Consider the following 19,438-nt stretch of genomic DNA (forward strand, 5'->3'; position numbering starts at 1 on the left):
TCCTCCAAAATAAATTGCTTTGAAGGTAAATAAAATAACTGAAGCTTTATTAGAGAGCACTGTTATGTAAACAGCAGTTATGTGTTATTAACATGAGGCTACTTGGCATCTATTTTTAAAATGAGGGCAACACCTACTAAGTTACAGGAAAAGTCCGCCCCCAATCAAAGAAATGAGAAGAAAACATTATAAAGAAGCCCTGAAACTTAAGTTTTCAGGTGGACACTGAAAATGTTTTCTGAATACCTGTGGAATTCTTCGTAAAATGGGATTTTACATTTCCATTTTACACTATCAATAGCAATGAAATAGAAGCCTCTTCTTGTCTGTGCTGGGCAGAAGCATTTCTATTCACTTAGCACTGCTCTTACAGTATATTTTGGCATTCCCTTACTATTGCACCTGACAATTTTTGACATAGGAGGTTTGGTTTTTTTAAGTCTGCCAGTCAGTTTGAAACAAATGGAAGAGTGACCAGTGTGATGTCAATACTTGGGCATAAGGGGAAGGAGACAGGGAGGAAGTTCAGACTATTGCTTGATTCTTGCCTTGTAAGTTTATCAAATAAAAATTTTCAGTAATATTTTCACAGTACACAACAACAAAAAAAAAATTCTGGATTATTTTTTTCTTTTTGGAGACAACATTCTTACATAAGTTTGCTGAGGAATAACTGTTAAAGATTGTATTATGGGTTAGAAGGCTTTTTTGAACAGTTTTTAACCAGTATCTCCAGCCAGACTGTAAATCTGCCCCTCTGTCTCATTGTTTGCCATTGCAGTTGTGATGTTGTTGCTGCTCTAGTGTCACTGACTTCAGAGCAGAATTAGAGCTGCTGAGTTAAGTGGGGAGAAAAGCTGTTTCTGAAGAGCAGGAAGTACTTTATACCTTTTTGTTAGGTTGTTTTTTTAATGCTTTCTTTTTCATTGAGTTGTGCTGGGTCTTCTCAATGATTCATGACTAAGGAAGGATAAAGGCATTGCAGTGACACCCAGATCTTCCCTTCTCCTTTCCTTAACTTACTGCTCATTTTCATCTACCAGATGCCTGTACTGGTAGTTGGCAGGTAACTGTAGATATTCTTGCATGGGAAAGAACAATACTGGTCTTGGTGATCCAGAACACTACTCACTTCAATTGCTTTCTCCTCCTGAAGTCTACTACCTGGAGTTATTTTAGACAAGCTGTTTGTGTGGCTGACTTGTTTGTTGCCTTGTTTTAGTTAAAATGAGGTATTGGTTGTGTAATTGCTGTCCACCCACATTTCTGCCTACCTGTGTTTATTAATAAAGATCTATCTTTAAAACTTCAGCTGGGACAATTCTGCAGCCAGTCCAGCTGGAATATCTTGGGAAGGAATGGGAAAGAAAGAGTAGTGACTTCTCTAGCTGACACTGACAGGTAATATCTGTCTGTACCCTTGAATCTGAAGACTTTCATAAGCTTATCATCTTTTATCTTTTCCATGGCTTTTTCCAAACATGTTTTCTGTGGGAAAAGCAAATTATTAGCTTGTTTCCTTGACAGCAGGATTGAGAGCTCCTGAGGATCTGACCGGTTGAACCCAAGTCCCTGTCCTGAAGACTGCTGTGGATTTTTGAAATGCCTTTTTGCCTTTCTTCTCTTAATCTGTTTGATTTTTCCTTGATTTTTCAAATACTGGCTCAGTCATTGTGTTACTCTTACAGCTTTCATTGACAAGTGCACAAACTCATATTTGAAGTGAAAGGAATGTATTGTAGAGCTGTTGTCTGCTATTAACTACCTAGATTTTATCATCTATTAGTAGAAAAAATTTTCTAGATGGTAGATCATAAAACCATTTGCTGTTGAGAATTGGTCACTTCCTCTTTCTTTTAAATAAGCTGTAAGGGATGTATAATAGCAACCAGAAATTGTGAGGCTGGTCATGTATATCTTCCCTGAACATTTATGATTTATGCGCATGCTGGTTTTATATTTTAGAGGACATAAGCAAGAGCACTTACATTTTGTCTACATGTGTTGTCTTTTAATGTTCATGACCCTAATGGCGGTTGAGTGAGAATAAGGGTCAAGAAAACGATGTATCACATTTTAGAAACAATATATCAGGTTTCATTCCATGTTTTTCCTGTTAAACACCATATAAATAACTTCATTCAAAAGTTGTCTGTAGGAGGACATGAGGTCTTGCCTCACAGGATGTTGGGAAGCTTAAATCATTGTAAATTGCTTTCAGAGCGTCTGTTGGGGAGGTGCTGTGGCAGAGTTGTCATGTTGATTGTTGGGGTTTTTTTTGTTTTCCTTGTGTTATAACTATGCAGAAAGCTTCAAATAAGGAATAACGTCTTGTCCTTAACCGCCTCCATTTTCATAAAGTACTTCACTGACTCTGCCAAGTAAGAGACTTTTACCTGAAATTACATAAATTTGTTTTTGCAGTCAAAACTTACTGAGGAGAAGAGAGTAGTGTGACGGAGGGTCACACGTGCGGCTGCTGTTAGGAGCGCGAAAGCACGAAGCAGGTCAGCAGGAGGTTAAGCAGGAAAGTTTTTACTTTATTTTTTTGATTCTATATATATCCAAATTTACAGACAGGCCAAGATTGGCTACACAGGTAGCCACCTTTTTGACCTCGTTGGTGAACATCACCATCAATCATCTTTCTCCTCCCAGGGGAGAAGAATGTAGACATGAGCTTATTTTCTAAAAACACAGTTTACTTGAAGTTGCGGGAGAACAAAACGCAAACAGTGAAAAGCAGGCAAACTTGAGGCAACATAGTAGATCTTGAATCCGATTTAACTGAGCTTCAGTTCCTTTGGGGACATAGTTTTGATGATTTTCTCCGCTTTTTCCTGCGGGCTCTGTGTGGGCGGGGATCTCTGTGCCGGGCTCGGGCCGGGCTGTGCCCGCGGCGCGCATGCGCGCAGCAGGAATGAGGAAGTGCGGCCCTCGCTGCCAGCCGCAGTTACCGACGAGTTTGGGAGCAAACAGGAAGGAGGATAAACCCCTGAGTCTGGATATACTTTTCTGGGCTTATGGTATATGTTGTTCATGGAGCTTCTCAGGCGGAGGTAAGAAACTGCTTTCTTCTACCTGCTCTTCCTTGATCAGGTGTGGACTTTCCCTCTCTCGTTAAAAATTTTCAGAGGTTTTTCTGTGGAACTGGGTATGGAAAGCATAGCTAGAGTGATTTAGCCTTTTCTGTGAAGTGTGAAGCTGGCAGTACAGGGTGCTTGTAAAAAAGCACATTGCTTTCAGCTGGTCAGTTTCTTCCTAAAATGAAATTCAGGACTTTTAAAAGTATTTGCTCAGGGAAAAGGAGAAAGCTACTGAAGTGCCCTCAGAAATATTGTTTATTACAATGAGCACACTGGAGTAGAAAACAGAAAGGTTCTGTGAAGCACTGGCAAAATTTTGTGTGTTTGGCACTAGACAAGAATGGGGGAGGTTCAGCTGCTGGCTAGAATTGTACTATGGGTATCTGGTAATCCTTTTGAGTTAGGAATTGCTTTACTGTTGTCTGTTAATTAAATTTAGGTTCTTGATTTATTTTTAATCTCGAAGGGTCAGAGAGGTTTTGTTATTTCTTTGTTTTGATGTAGTTAATGTACCACAGAACCGGTCTCACAGAAAAGAGAAGCGTGCCTGATTATTTTTTCTCGGAAAAGTCTAAGTTATTATCAAGGCGTAAGAGTCTTTAAAAGAATTAATGAAATGGCGTTTTCTTTGTTAGAATAAATAATGATTACTCAAGAGTTGTATTTGCATGAGCATTTCGGTTGGCAAGCCTGAGTTTGTTTTGGCTCTGAGGAGCTGCTGTAGTGTTAAGCTTAGCACTGAATAGGCTTTACTTGTGTTCACTGGTAACTGTGACAGGAAACTCTGCTTGGTTTAGCCAGGAGTAAGACTCAGCGAAAATGAAACAGCTTCAGCTTCACCGGGTTTGGGTTAAGGTGATGATGTTGTTTGGGTAATGAAATGCTGTGTGAATACATAAAACTCAGGAGTGAGGAATGCCCTTAAGAGCTGTATCTACTGAATTGGCAGGAGCCGAGCCAAGGGTGCCCCTTAGGTGTGCTGAGTCATCTGCTTAAACTGTGACATGACTTAGTGTGCACTGCTGCTGGGAGAGAGCAGTGCCAGCTTGGTGGTGATCAAACAGCACGTCATGTGTCCATGGGAGAGCGTGCTGGGCCCAAATAACGTGTTTGTGAGAGAATTTGGGGTGTGCTCGGAACCTGCACCCAAGGACTGCCTCGGAGAGTGCCTTTAATCCAAACTGAAAGCAGAGGAGTTTTCCTGTGCGTCCTGTGTGAAACTTGATGCCAATGGGTGTTGGTACTGACTGTTCTGCATTTTACAAACATCTTTTTGTCAAGAGTTGAATCTGTAAAGGACATGTGGAAGACTCTGTTGCCACAGACATAACACAGCTTGGATACGAGGCTATGTCAGCCTCTGCATTGTAGTCCAGCAGAGCAAGGATTGAGTGGTTGTTCCAGTGGTTTATGGAATAACCATGTCTTTCTCTGAAGCACTGGCAGGGTCCCAGAGGAGACAGGTCACCGATCTGATTACAGTGTGACATTTCCAGTGTGAGTTGAAGGATGGAATTTCAAGGATTTTTTGGGGGCTGGGAGGCCCAGAAGAGAGGAGAATTTTTTCCAGGTGTTTCTAGATCTGGACAAAACAGCTTATGCAGGTCTAAACAGGAGGACGAGACTTGTATACAGGTATTTTATCTTTTCAAACTCAGAAATAACAAAATCAGTCTGTCTCTGGTTTCAGTGTAGGATTCAAGCTCCGTGTCTTGGGGCATCTTCATTCTTAATTGCACCTTTTTGTCTTCCAGTTTATGTACCATGGATGTGTCTTTTTAGTTTTTTGCTTTCTTGAGTTTTGACATATCTATTTTCTTCTATCATGCACAAAGATGTGTGTACGGATATATCTTTTACAGTGTTAGAAGCTATTCAGTGTGAAATACTTAGTGAATTGAGGGTGAGTTAAAAATGTAATATTATGGGCAGGTGGGCTATTTAAATAGTTATGTCTTTTGTAAATTTTTACATTCTTAATACTTTGCTTACCTCTGGTGTAATGCTGAAGAGATTTTTTTTTTAAAAAAAGTTACTATACTGTACTATAGAAGTGAATATACTTTTCCTACTGTACATGTTCAAAGAAGTGTTCTCTTTCTGTAGAGGTGATGGTTCCAATAGCAGTCAGTGATAATGAAACTGTCTTATTTCCACTGTTCTATTGCTGTTTGTAATATCTCCTGTTTATGAAGTAGCTTTTTGAAGTTAGAGACTAGTTTTTTTCCAGGTATTTCCAAGGTCAGAGTGAGTCACAAACTTTGATACAAGGCATAAGTGTCTTTCACAGCTTCGTGTCTCTACATCTGTAAGCTTTGTGCCTGGAAGAGATTTACATTGTATCTCAACACTTGGCTCTGCTCTCTTGTCCAAAGGTTGAAGATGGGATGGGAAAAACAGGACCATATATGTGGAAAGCTGTGGCACCAGCGGCAGTGCTTGGTTTGGTGCCAGCCTGTGTGCATGTGGCTTGTGAATCCTCAGTGTCTGTGATGCCATTCCTGACTTGTGTGGGGTGAGAGCAATTCCACAGTTCTGTGCTCATCTGCTGTGGAGGTTCATCAGAAGCACAGGGTTTGTGCAATTCTTTTCTGGGGGGAAAAGGTTGGCTGCATCACACCAGTTGGCCATCTGTTGCAGCAGCTAGACTGCTGAAATAGGTGACTTTCTGAGGTTTCTCACAGCTATATGTTCTATTGGCAGTGCTGTCTGTGGCGTTCTTTTGGCATTTGGGCACCAGAACACAACCTCAGACACTGGAGTCTCTGAGAGCTGTGCTTGTGTATAAACTTTGCTTCCCTTGTTCTCCAGCCTTTTGAGACCTGTCTTGACACATGGGATACCACTAATCAGTGCCTCCATCTCCAGACTCCCCAAACCTCTCTTTCAACTGTTGAGTTTGTAAATGAATATGGCCTATTTCTTTATGCCAGAGGTACAGGTAGCAACAATGTAGATCTGTTTACCGGGGTTTTTTTTAAATTAGTTAACTAACATTAAAGTTGCATTCAACTCCTTCCAGTTAGTAGCTTGAGATAGTGACGTCTCCACGTTCACATCTGCTTTGTAGACTTGATGGTACAGCTTCATGTTAGCTTCTGATTTTATGTCTCCTCAGTTAATTCTTTTCCTGAATGTGTGGCTAATAGTTTGTTTTTAATAGACTGTTCAGTTTGTTTCTGAAATGCAGAGAAGTCTGGGAAATTGTAGCTTGGTCAAAAGGACGAATCATGATTCAGCCCTTAAATTTTGATGCCCAAAGGATATTTCATAGTAGAGCCATAGATACAGTAGATTTACCAAGCTGTGTACTGCTCTTTGCAGAAGGATTTCTGTGGAGTTTATGGGTAAGTTCTGTGGCAGATTTGGTTTACAAAGGAGAATTGTAGCCTGAAGGCTTGTTACCTAAGTTTACTCAGTATATAAGAGGGCAAGTAGCCAGGGAAGGCTTGGAAATAAATTTGCTGAAGGATTTGGGGTATCATCTCTCGGTGAAGTAACTTGAAAGTCTAGAAGATTTCCTTTGGGTTGTGGTGATACATTAGTAATGGGAATGATTTGACTGTGTGCTGACAAGATGAAAAAACTGGCTGATTTGCCATGAAAGAGGTAACTTGGAAGGGGGAAGCCTGAACAGCCTTGACATGCTGTCATTGTGCAATGGTGGTGGTAGGGTTAACCACGTGTGGTGCCTCTTCCTTCTACCACCCTGCCTGGGTAATACTGATTTCTTATTGATTCCTTATGGGCTGGGAACCAGAGGCTGTGTGACATTCTATATTGTCTTTTGAAGAGAGAAATAATTGTTTTTTCCCTAGAATCATAAAGCATCACGAGTTGGAAGTGACTCAGAGGGATCATCATGGTACAATTCCTTTTCATTAGCTCTAGAGCTGAGGTTAGGTGTTTGACAAAACTCAGCTAAAAGCTTAACTAGTAACACTTCATCGTTTACCTTGGCAAAATGATGTTAACTGTGAGCAACATTGCACTAAACTCTGAAAAAAAGAAGCCTTTTTTCCAGAAAAAAATGTGGCAAAGGCTTTTCAGAGTCTTTATTTTAGCATTAAATTTTTTTTCTGTTTTAAAATGCCTTGGCTCTGAATTGCACGGGTCCTGATACAAAGTTTCTCTCTTTGCCGTTAGAATTTAGATTTTAGTTGTGTTTTTTAAGCTTAAGATTTGATAAAAAGTTGCTATTTTGCTTATGGAAGAACTTTCTCTCTCTTTTCTTATGGAAGAACAGATACTAGCAAGCAAGTGTGCAGTCCTTGGTTTGAAACCTGATTTTTATCACTGGTTTTGAAGCCAGTGGTGTGTGGGAAAGAGAAACTAATACATAAGGGTGGTTGTGGTGGGGGGTTTGTTGTCATTTTCCTGCTTGATTTAGAAAAATCGGTTGTGAATCAGTGACTTGCACTTTTTTTCTTTTTTTCACATTCCTCTGGTGAAAGTATGCCAGACATCAGGAATTATTTTATTACCAATTTTCTTTTTGATAATGATTTTTTCATATCATGTGGTCCATCTATTCTTCTACATGTCTCCTCATATGAGTTCTGCTTTTTTCCAGTCCCAAAGGGATATCTTATCTTCCATTCCCTTATAATGAGTAAGATTTGATCTTCTTACTTAGTCTTTTGATTTGAAAGTGCCAAGTAATAAAGACATCCCAGCTTTTCTTCTATTGTAGTTGCAGTGTGGTTTCTCAACAGAGTGAAGATGTTGCTTTCTCTATCAGTATAATCTCTAGGCAGGCAGTGAATTATATAAATTTGAGTTAAAAAATGAGCAATTGTCTGACATCCAGTCATAAATGACTAGAAGGATTTTGAAGGATTGAGGTGCTTGGTGGCAGATGGAAGGCAAATGAACAGTGCTGAATTCCAGCAGGAATTCGTTGCAGGTTCCCAGGGGTGAGAGTGGCTGGGTCCATGTGGTACCAGACAGCTCAGTAGAGATGAGGCTGTGTGAAGGTGCAGCACATGGGGTCACAGAGTGACGTGTGAGAGCTGTATTGCACAGTGTCTGACTGACCCTGAGCCATTTATCCCTTCCCCCTCGAGGCTTGGGCACCTCTCACCTTTCCAGTCATTGTGTGCCAATCCAGAGCCCACTGGACTCTGAGGAAAGGCTGTGATAGAGCCTTTGGATGGAGCCTTGTCTAAACGAAATTATTTAAACACTTAAATATTTTGTACAGCAGATACTGTACAGAAGTGGATTAGTGGAATTGTCTTTTTTATTCGCATTTTGTTGGTGTCAATTTGCTCATTTATAAAGAAAAAACCATAAAAACTGAAAGCTAATTAGTGTTATAACTTCAATGTGATAGTTATCTTCCTTGATTTATTTTAGGCTGTATAACAGCAGAAGTTGTTTACACTGGCTTTTGCATATCCAGAGACCAGCTGGAATGAAAGCAAGTCGTGACTCAGTCCTGTATTTAATGTCAGAGCTGCACTCCTAGTTCAGCTACCCCTCGACGAGTGGTGCTTCCCCAGCACACAGGAGCTCACGTGCCTGTTCTAGTACAGAATGCTAACTCTGTATTTCTCTTTCCTTCTAGGTTATGTTTCACACTATGTGCAGACTGTCTGTACTTACAGAAGATATTTAAAACCAAACAGACTCTTTTGCAAAATTTTGATTCCAGTGGAATCTGTGCTTTAGATTTTTGTCTCGTCGATTAACTCCTGAAGCAATGCCTGTACAAGCTCCACAATGGACGGATTTTCTCTCCTGCCCCATTTGCACACAGACTTTCGACGAGACCATCCGAAAGCCCATCAGCCTGGGCTGTGGCCACACTGTCTGCAAGATGTGCCTCAACAAGCTCCACCGTAAGGCATGTCCCTTCGACCAGACCACTATCAACACAGACATTGAACTCCTTCCTGTGAACTCGGCCTTGCTGCAGCTTGTGGGTGCTCAGGTATCCGTGCTTTTTTATTCTTATTTAAACCCGGTTCAGTAGTTTCCTTCTTTTAGGAGGACAAGTCAGGCATAATAAAGAACATGATGTTGTCTTAATGGTGTGAAGGGAAGGTATCTCCCTTTTTGGAGATATCTATAAGAAGTAGTAAAGGTGCCTGGATCAACAGTTTAAATCTTTATTCTAATGATGACTTCTGCTGGTGACCATGATTTTTATTACATCCAGAATGGGTTTGTAGTGCTTCCTTCCTTCTTCCTTAACTCTTACCTAGCCATGCTCTGCCAAAAGGAGAGCTGGATCAGTGAGCTTATCTTGTGGGAAGACATTTTTCTGTGGTAGGTTATGTTTTACTGTGTGCACCCTGTCAGACCTGTGGTTGGTTGTTCTAAAAGCAGCAGGGGAGTGTAAAGGATGTGGGACAGATCTTTCTCATAGCAGCCTTTATAAAGCCTTATTTGAGACTGTGCAATGGAAATATAACTTCCTGAGATGGCATGTTACTCTAAATCCATATTGGTGATGGGGAGAAGCCTGCTTGAGACTCTCTTTTTTGCTGGAATAGGGACTGGTGAGGTCAGTTGAAGTGGTGATATGATGGGGACAAGTGGCACTGGTACTGACAGCAGCCTGTCATCCTTGCAGCATCCCTACAAGGGCAGGGATGTGTGGAAAGCAGGATCAATTCAGTTGCAGCACAGACTTCAGCTGACAAAAGCTTATTGATGTTAGGTCTCACGTAGCTCCCTGTGACCCACACCTTCCAAGGCTTGTGGACAGCATTGTGGTCTTAGGAGAGGACAAACAGTCGTGTCTAACTTATGGGTGAAGAATGAAAATGTAGATGCAGTCATCGTGAAGGGGTTTCTGTTTTATTTTGTACTGCTTCAGTTTCTGGACTGAGTGAAATTGAATGCAGCAGAGACTTCAATGAAATCTGTAGCTTGGGGAAAAGGAAGAATTGTGGAAGAGCTGTAAAAAGTGTGATGCTCCTTTTATTAGGTCCTGCAACATACAGGTCCAGGTGTGCTTTTGCCACTTCTTAGCTTATCAAGTAATATGGCTCATTTGTTGTTTTTCTTTCATGGTGTATGGCATAGAGGTTATTTCAGAAGCTCAAAATCAAATGATGTTTCTGGCTGTGCTAAGTGACTCATCCTGCTCCCCAGGAGGAAGCAGTGAGATTGTGCACCCCCATTCCTGTGATATGCTGCCATCTTTGAAGAGCTTCCAAGCAGTATGAAATCTGTGGATGATATCATTAAAAGAAACTGTAATTCTCTTTCTCTCTTATATGTTCTTCCTTCCTCTCTGCAGTTTCTTGAGTATTTCCGGTTGCATCTGAAGGTCCACATTTGTGATACTTTTTTTGGTTGTTTTGTGTGCATTTGTTAAGCTTTATGAGATAGCTTCAATTTAACCTCTGCCAGAATTTAAGTTTCTGTAAAAACAAGATTTCTCTGGAATGAGGTGGAAACCCACCCTGTTCTGTGTAGGTAACTGAGAATTTTTTTCTGGTTTTACTAGTTAGCCAGCCAGAGTTTTCTTATCCATGTGTGTGAGGCATGAATAAAGGTTTTATAGTATAGTGTTGGTCTTGAGAGCACTCTGAACTTTAGGTTCTGACTTTGCACTAAGGACATCATTTTGTGCTCTCTTTTTATCTGAAAATTTTGTGTGATTAAATTTCACGGGACCTTGTGTCATCATGACCCTAAAGCTGCAAATGCCACCAAAAGATACATTATTCCCACCCACCTTTGCTGCTCATTTCTGAGTGTTTGCTCCGCTCAGCATTCTGTAACCTGTAACAATCACCATGGATCCTAGCTGGGTATTTATTACTGACTAACTTTCCCCTTAAGAGAATTTGAACCGCCTTTGCCAGCTCCTAATTTCAGATGAGCATGTGAATGAAATCAGTGTTCAGTGTAACTCACTCTCCTTTCTCTTCCCTTTCCCATCCTGGCAGCTGTTGCAGTGTTTACCAGACACTGGACTACTAGAAAATAAATACAACTGCTTTCCTGTGAAGGAAACAACTGCTATTTTCCAAAAGATTGTCTAAGGCCATTTTTTAAAATCTTTCTACAGAAAAAGGCTTGGTTAAGGACAAATTTTTAAAAAAGGTGCTTTAGAGAAACTAGTGATTTTGATCTGTCCCACTAAGAGAGTGCACTCTTCTGCTATTTCAGCAAACATGGTCTGTGAACAGCAATCCAGCTTTCAAACCATGAGTAGTGTCAGCTTCAGTTGAAACCAATTGCATTTGTTTGTCCACTTCTGACTTTAGTTTCAGGAGCATGTACGTGTCATTAGTGTCCCTTTATCTCCAACAAACCTCTATAAACCTTAACCTGAGTCCGCAGAGACCTGTAATACTTTATTTGTAAATGCTAAATTCCAAAAAACCAGGTTTAATTTTGGAAAGAAACACAGTAAAGCCCAACTAAAGCTTTTATCTGTAAAGAGGAAGAACAGTTTGTTCTTTTCCCTTTGGAGTGACTTCTGACAAATTCACGCATTTATACTTGTTAAGTGTTTTTTGCTGGAGGTGGAGGAGGAGGCCAGGCAGTTTAAAGAAACAAATCTATTCTGCTGTGACTAGCAGCAGTGACGGGATTCCAGGGCAAGTCACTCTGGCTTTTGCACAAGTACAGCGAGTGAAATAAACAGGACTGTACTTCTGGGGAAAACATACTGAATTTGTCACGCAGTCACCCAGGAAAGCAGTAACATATTTCTCTGACAGTAGCATTCTCTCTCTGGATAGATTTTTGTCACTCTAAGGGTGAAAAGAGTTGGTTTATTAGTTGAATTAGACTCTTTCTCAGTTTTCCCTCTCCCCACCCCTTTCTGAAATGAAACCCATTGCCCAGTTTATAACCACCCTTGGTGTGAAAGGTAACTGTTGCAGATTCAGGTTTCTACCTGCTGCCCTGTGGCATGGTACACATCAACACTGGTTATCAGGGCTCTTCTGAAAGGCAGTGGTCATAGAATCACAGAATGGCTTGGGTTGGGAGGGACTAAAGAGCCATTTCATTCCAGCCCTGTGCTGCAGTCAGAGACACTTCCCCTAGACCAGGCTGCTCCAAGCCCTGTCCAGCCTGGCCTTAAACACTTGCAGGGATGGGATATCCACAGCCTCTCTGGTTAGGTAGTTCAGACTATGTTCAGATAAGTTTTGCTACGTAATATGAGGGGAGGAAAAACATCATAAGGGGAAGATGAGAATTCCTATTCCTGGGAAAGCTGGACATAGCTGAGTACCTAAGCAAGAACTGTGGGGGAAGGGAGACACAATGGCTTTGGACACAAATCAGCAAGGCATTCATAGGATACCTTGCTTCTTAGACTTTCTGGGTAAAGGAATCCCTTAAATTTGTTTCGGTGGGAATTTTTGAATTTTAGGTTTTGAATTTTAGCTATTCAAGCATCCGCGGTATTACTCACTATATATAACTATTTTAAGCATTCACCTGGCCAGTGTTTTGAAGGTACCTAATCATGGATCTGTCATCTAAGCTCTTCCCAGGTGTTTTTTTAACCCATGAAACAGCAGCATGCACATTCCAAACAGGTGACAGAGAGTGGCAGAAATGCCTGTGGTGCTTTAATTTTGGCATAGTCTCCTGCTGGACATGGTAAATACAATTCTAGACATAGGAATTGTACATGATGAGAGGCTGGGTGATCTTAACTCAAGAGTCCTTTAAAAAGGGGAAGATTGCAAGTGCAGAGCTATTAGAGGCACATTTGATACTTTTTTGTTTTAAATTTTGATGATATGAAGTGCCACAAAAGAGAGTTCATCTGTGAAAAAGTTGTCTTTAATGTAAACTTTTGAGGAACTAAAGATGGTAGGATTTGGGTTTTGTTTGGTTTCTTTTGGCAGGAAACAAAACATTCATTTGCAGGGAGGGAAATGTTGCTGGAAACAGTTTTCAAACCATACAAAAAGGGGTTTGGTCTGTTTAACATGTTCTCATTCTGTGCAATTAGATGTCTAATGGTAATTACTGACAACTCAAGCTGACTTCCTTCATCAAATTACACTTAAATCACCAATTCAGAATCACTGCCTGGTATGAGATGATGCTTTAGCATTCTTTGCCGGTCCCCTTCCTTATGCTGTCATAACCTGTCTCTTCCCACAGCCACAAGCCACGCTGATGGGTAGCATTCCACTGCCAGGATACTTGCAGTCGTTGCCAAAGCAGATACATGCAAAACCATCCCAGATTTAAAGCAATTAAACATCTGAGATCATTTTTCCTGTCTTGCTCTCATCCCCTTTGGGAGGTGTTGATTACATGATGTGAATATATTTGCAGTGGAAACTGTCATAAGGGTGTGATGTCTGAGAGAGCAGAATATGGAATGAGTGTGAAAATAATGAGCTCACTCTGTGGGGCATCTATTCTGAGAGGCATTGTAAACAGCAGTCACCATAGGGTCATGCATGCTATTAAAAGGATATTTTGGGAAGGGGAAGTGAAAATGCTTTTGAGTTGAGTTATTTCTCAGTAATTTCATGTTGGAGCCAAAGTCAAAATTCACATTTCCTGTCACTTTTATGAATTGTGTCTTTATGATTTTTTTCTTGGTATATGCTATTCTTACCATCATTCGAACCCTAAAATATTAAAATAAGTCTTGGAAGTGCATATAATGGAACCAGCAAAAGGAAAATTACTTGTAAATTTTAACGTGAGGTGCGCTGCATGAATGAAGTGTGTGTGCATGAGAAATAAATTCTCTTTTCCTGACCACTCCTGAAAACCACAGAAAAAGCATGTTGTTTTACTCTTCAGTACTGCACTTACTCCAGCTTCAGATAAAAGTTTAATCTCTTTTGGGCTCATTTTGCAAACAGTACAGTTGTACAAAGCATTTAGATTTTGACATTGAAGCTTCCCCTCAAAAGAGAAGGAATGGGAACAATATGCCGATAGTGTTTGAATAGCTTGATTAGCTCTTGGAAGTTTTTCTCTGCCAGCTTTTCCATGGGGGAGGGGGGAGCTCTCTGTTAGTTGCTAGACAGTCCTTGTGTCTCACTGGTGGTGTTGTGCTGTGTCTGGCATTCCAAACCACTGCTCTGAATGTGTGCTAAACCCACTTCAATTCAGGGTGGAAATCCAGGGCTGAACGTGGCTTCCTGTCCCACGTCTGCTCCGAGCCCCCTTTGTCTGCTGGGGGCTGTGACACCATCGTTGTGTTTTGGGTTGGATGAAACGCTTGCAGGAGCAAGTAGGAATTTGCACCAAGTGTGTGACTGCAGCAGGTAGGGCAGAGACAGTGCAGTGTCTGGACACAGCGACTGGAGATGTGTCATCTGCTCAGTAAGCCGGTTCTGCTATGTAACTTCCATGGCAGAAGCAGACAGCTGAAAGGGCAGTGCCTTGGAAAAGAAGGTGTGGAATATTCTGTTAAGGTGCAGGAGTTAATAATTGTTTCCCAAATCCCAAGAAATCACTCAAAGCTGTTGTGACGGTTTACAGCTGACCACTCTAACATACAGAGTTGCAAAATCTCTTTTTGCTGAAAATATTCTTGCTTACAGACACAAAAACTCCTCAAACCCAAAAATCAAAATACCCCAAACAAATGATGGCCCAAAATTAAAACGAGGACCCCACAGAAATCACAAGTTAACTTCCATCAGTGAAAAGTATCAAGACTAGCCTTGTTGTCTCAGTGCGATTGAACTTGGGTGTTTCTCTTTAGTAGGAATGAAAGCCTAGATCAGGCAGCCTCCATCTTGTTTGTGTTAGTTTTGGGATGATACTATGTTAATTGCAGCTGATATGTTGCATTTTGAGACTTTTCTTTGTTACCTGCTGGAAAAGCAAGATAGTAACTTTTTGTTTTGCACTATGTGTCAAGTGAGAAACTTAGCATGGTGACACTGTTGTCTAAGGAGAAGCGTGATCATATGGCTGGAGCATTGCCTTTGTATTAAAATTGATAGGAATGCTGCTCACATTGGCAATGCCAACCATATACGTGTGTGTATGTGTATTTTATATCTATTTTCTGCTTTTATTTGGTGCTGCCATCATAATGCTGCTCTTGCCATGGCTGGGTTACACATGAAGGGGAGCAGGCTTGTAGCTGTATTTAACCGAAGCATTAAAGGCTTTTGTTTTTAGACTGAAGGCCTGGGTTGGTCCCTGTAAGCAGCTATGTGGGATTAGCATGCTGTTGTTGCCACTGGGATGGGAATTGGCATGGAAATAGAAGTCTGAGATCTATTTGCATTTTGACAGCATATACAAAATATGCTTGTGTTTAGTTTTCTGAGGAATTCCAGTTCTGTGTACTGTCATATTGGGTTGACTGCTGAACAATGAAATTGAGATGTGTTAGTACAGTGCTGTTATACTGCACCCTCAAATATGATGAAAGCTTTAAGAATTTACCAAGAGGAAAGTAGAAACAAAATTTTAACTTGAGAGGGGTGGTGCAAATCCCTTGGAAAAATCCTGATTTCTGGCAAATGTCTGGAAGAAGAAATAAATGTCACCTGACAAAAAAACCAACACAAAACCCCACAAATGTAATAAGCCTGTACTGTCAGATAAATGCTCTTAGGGTGTGTTCATATGCACTGCATGGGATAACTTGGTCATGCTGCTTTGTAACTGGGTCCAGTTAGAATATGTTCCAAGGGTGTCTTAGTGTATTTGCTGCTAAGTCTTTCTTCCACTAATCTTAAGTAGCTGCAGTCTCTTATCCTTGGGTGATTTTAGAGCTGTGAGGCCGTAGATACAAATTTGTACTTACCAACAGACCAGGGTTCTCCTTTTTTTTTTTTTTTTTTTTTTTTTTTTTTTTTTTTTTTTTTTTTTTTTTTTTTTTTCCCTCCCCTGGGTTTTTGGACCAGCTTTGGGGATGTTTCAATGTGTTCTATTTTAGCCAAGTTTTATGGTTATAGGAAGTGCCATGTTAAGCCTTCTGCTTCTAGTTCCTTTCTGCCAGTAAATAAAAGAAGTCTATTAAGCATAAATTCTGTCTTTTTGTTTTCATTTTCACTGGGGATTTTTATGCTATTTGTTCAGTAAATGAGCTGGAAAAATGCTAAGTAATATAGAAAAACCACAGAAGGAGAACAAAACAGGAAATGTGCTATAGTAATAAGTGTTTATAAGCATGGTTGCCACATATTTGTGCATATTCATAGCAGATGTACGTATCATCTCTCCTCAGGTTCCTGAGCAGCAGCCGATTACTTTATGCAGTGGAGCTGAAGATACCAAGCATTATGAGGAGGGCAAGAAATGTGTGGAAGAACTGGCATTGTACCTCAAACCACTCAGCAGTGCAAGAGGTAGTTCCTGCATTGCTTCCTTGGAAAATGAAACCAAAAAACCAAATAAGATGCAAAACAAGCTATCCAAATTAGTAGTTAGTATGTTTGAAAAAATGGATATAAATCTAGTTTAGAAACAAATTGAAACATATCTCTTAAACATTAAGGTTTTCATGGAGGGAAGGGGGATGTTGAATTGAAAGGTGTCGGAATAATTCAGAGAAAAGGCTGAGGTGCTTGACCATGGCATAGTGAGTTGAGACAAACTTGGATTTGATCTTTTCAGAGTAAGTAAAAATAGATAATTTTGCCCTTTTTTTCCAGTTCTGCTTTGTGATAACTGTAGTAGTGCAGCTGTTCTGTAAAGGATGAATAAACTGATATGAGCAAGTTACTGCTCATAAGGAAGTTAAGGAAAACTATAAGTAATATTTTGTTTATACAAGGTCATATACAAGAGCTGTGTCAATCTGGGTAATTCTAAGTTAGCGAACCTCCTCTGTGTTGAAGATTATGGATTTCATATATATTACATATGCTGGATTTGGACAGTCTGTCAGCCCAAGTAGTGGAGCTCAGCATCAGATTAATTTTTTTTTATTTTTTGAGAAGCTGTCTGAATCTTTGGTGACCAGTGCAGTGTGACAGCAGTGTCACTCTGGGAATTGGTGGCCCAGTGAACAAGCTCTGGCTGTAGAGCAAACTCAGCATGGCAGTTGTATGTCTAATGAGTCACTTGTTCCTTTAACCTGAATTAAATGGCTCTTGGCATGTTTGTGATTCAGAGTTTTGGCACATAATTAAACATCACCCAAGCAGTTCAGGAGTCCTGTAAGCTCTAAACCAAAATAGTGAAGTTACCACGTGTAGGTAAGAAACTGAATGTGTTGTGAAAACAAACAAGTGTCCAAGCGATCTCCAAAGTCCATGAATATGGGATGAACTGGGAATCTGTATGGGAGGGTGTGGGACAAACTGCCAACATGGGGAAAGGATCCCTTAGAGGTTCCATCTTCTTAAAAACCAGATCAGTCCATCACAAGATTAAGCCTGTGGGGAAGCTGACTACCAAAAAACTGCTTTTATTACCAAGTGAAACAAACGGGCAGAAATGAACTTCTGATATGCCTTGACTAGTATTCCCTTTGACAAACTGGACACCAGGAGAGCTAGGTTTGCACTTGTCCAGTACACTCACTGAAGGCTGCCACAAGAAGAGGAATATGAGGGAGTTTATTATTCTGTTTCATTTTGTTTTGAAGGTGTGGGTCTTAACAGTACTACTCAGAGTGTGCTGAGCCGTCCCATGCAGAGGAAACTTGTGACATTAGTCCATTGCCAGCTGGTGGAGGAGGAAGGGCGGATCAGAGCCATGCGTGCAGCACGGTCGCTGGGTGAAAGAACAGTCACTGAGCTCATTCTCCAGCATCAAAACCCTCAGCAGCTCTCCTCCAACCTCTGGGCTGCAGTGAGAGCCAGAGGCTGCCAGTTCCTTGGGCCAGGTAGGTGACATCACAGTATCACTGCTCTACTAGGAGCAATTTAGAATTGAGCCATTGATAAATGGCTCTCCAATTGCCAAAGTTATTTTATTAACCAATGGCCTAATTTCTTAATAGCAATCTTTTAGACTTAATAATGTGTCTGTTGGGCTGCTGCTGTTGGATTTTCTTATATTTGTAATGCTGTTTCAAATCTTCTGTAAAATTCAGAATAAGTGTCCTTTGTTCTTGTCATAAGATAAACGGCCAGTTGCTTCTCACTTGCTATCCTTTGGAGACCTTTGTATTAAAAATAAGGTTACTGGAAGTGACTGGCACGATTTCTTTTCCTTCTCTAGGGCAATAAACATACAAAACAGTTGTGGGGATAGATTTGTTACAGTTACACGTACACATTTTTAAGAAGTTGTGTATTTATAAGTTAAATTCCTTTGCTTAAAATAATAGAAAGATATCAATGCTGCTTAAAAAAAAATGAAGTCTCATTATTGAAAATACAGACTTCACTGGTTGAATCTTGAAATATGAAGCCAATTTCTTAAAGAAAAAATAGTGACACTTTTCCCAGCTGAAACAGATGAAATCTAATTTTGAGATACTAACTTTCATGCCACTTGAGGGAAGAGAGAGTTTGGTTATGCACCAAAATAGCAGTGCTGCAGCCTGGTTGATTGGTGTGGGCACCGTTGGTTTTTTTTTTGCTTGCATGGAAATGAACCTTGTTCTTCCTTAGCCTGTCAGCCTTTTTTCTTCTGGGTAAGTGTGGGATGTAGGCAGTATACTTGGAAAACTCATATTAATGATCAGGAAATGTACAGACAGGAATCTTCTTATCAGATGATACCCAAAATAAATGTTGTTGTAGTGGTGGTAGTATTAGTAATAATAATACTAATATAATAGATAATAATAATATTAAATGTAAAAAGTCCTGTTTTCCCAAATCACAGTCTGGGAATCTGGAAGGATTTCTCCTCTCTTTGCTCTCCCTTCTTGCTCAACTCCCTTTTTTCTCTGTGGGTTTGTGCGTTTGTTGGTGGGAGTTTTTAGCTGTTACCCCAATCATAGGTGAACAAGAAAGTGCAAAAATTTTACTTGGGGTTCTCTCATCCTTTGTCTCTTTTTACATTTCCCCTGACTCTCAGCAATGCAAGAGGAGGCTTTAAAGCTGGTTCTGCTGGCTTTGGAAGATGGATCTGCTCTGTCACGAAAGGTCTTGGTTCTCTTTGTGGTGCAGAGACTGGAGCCACGGTTCCCTCAGGCTTCCAAAACCAGCATTGGGCACGTTGTCCAGCTCCTTTACAGAGCCTCGTGCTTCAAGGTAGGAAGAAGATTCTGCCCAGAGGTTTCATTAATGCTATGACAGCCATTGGTTTTCACTTTCAGTTTTCGTTGTCCTGTAACATTAAATGTGCCTAAAAATATGTGTTGTTAGAGAAAGTATTGCTTATTAAGTGCCACATGAATATAGAGAGTTCCTTGTCATCCACCTGTGGTGGCAGTCTAGGCTGAAACAGCAACTTGAAACTGCAAAGTTAGGTTTTGCCTCTTTCCAATTTCATAGAGGCACAGTTACAAAACCTCTATGTAAGGCAGCATA

At 40.5% G+C, this 19,438-nt stretch overlaps 1 protein-coding gene across 5 annotated transcripts in view; it reads left to right on the forward strand.

The window, feature by feature from the left end:
* Nucleotides 1–2,953: 2,953 nt before the first annotated feature.
* Nucleotides 2,954–19,438, forward strand: part of RC3H1 (ring finger and CCCH-type domains 1) — a 55,351-nt gene continuing 38,866 nt past the window's right edge. For all 5 annotated transcript variants that reach the window (XM_066324648.1, XM_066324643.1, XM_066324644.1 and 2 more), the window contains exons 1-5: nt 2,954–3,059; nt 8,656–9,021; nt 16,234–16,354; nt 17,599–17,838; nt 18,984–19,159. In XM_066324648.1, coding sequence (XP_066180745.1) covers nt 8,791–9,021; nt 16,234–16,354; nt 17,599–17,838; nt 18,984–19,159 — 768 coding nt within the window. In that variant the 5' untranslated portion in view covers nt 2,954–3,059; nt 8,656–8,790. The remainder of the gene's footprint in view (nt 3,060–8,655; nt 9,022–16,233; nt 16,355–17,598; nt 17,839–18,983; nt 19,160–19,438) is intronic.

This window comes from Sylvia atricapilla, chromosome 9, assembly GCF_009819655.1.
Source record: "Sylvia atricapilla isolate bSylAtr1 chromosome 9, bSylAtr1.pri, whole genome shotgun sequence".
Taxonomy (NCBI): Eukaryota; Metazoa; Chordata; class Aves; order Passeriformes; family Sylviidae; genus Sylvia; species Sylvia atricapilla.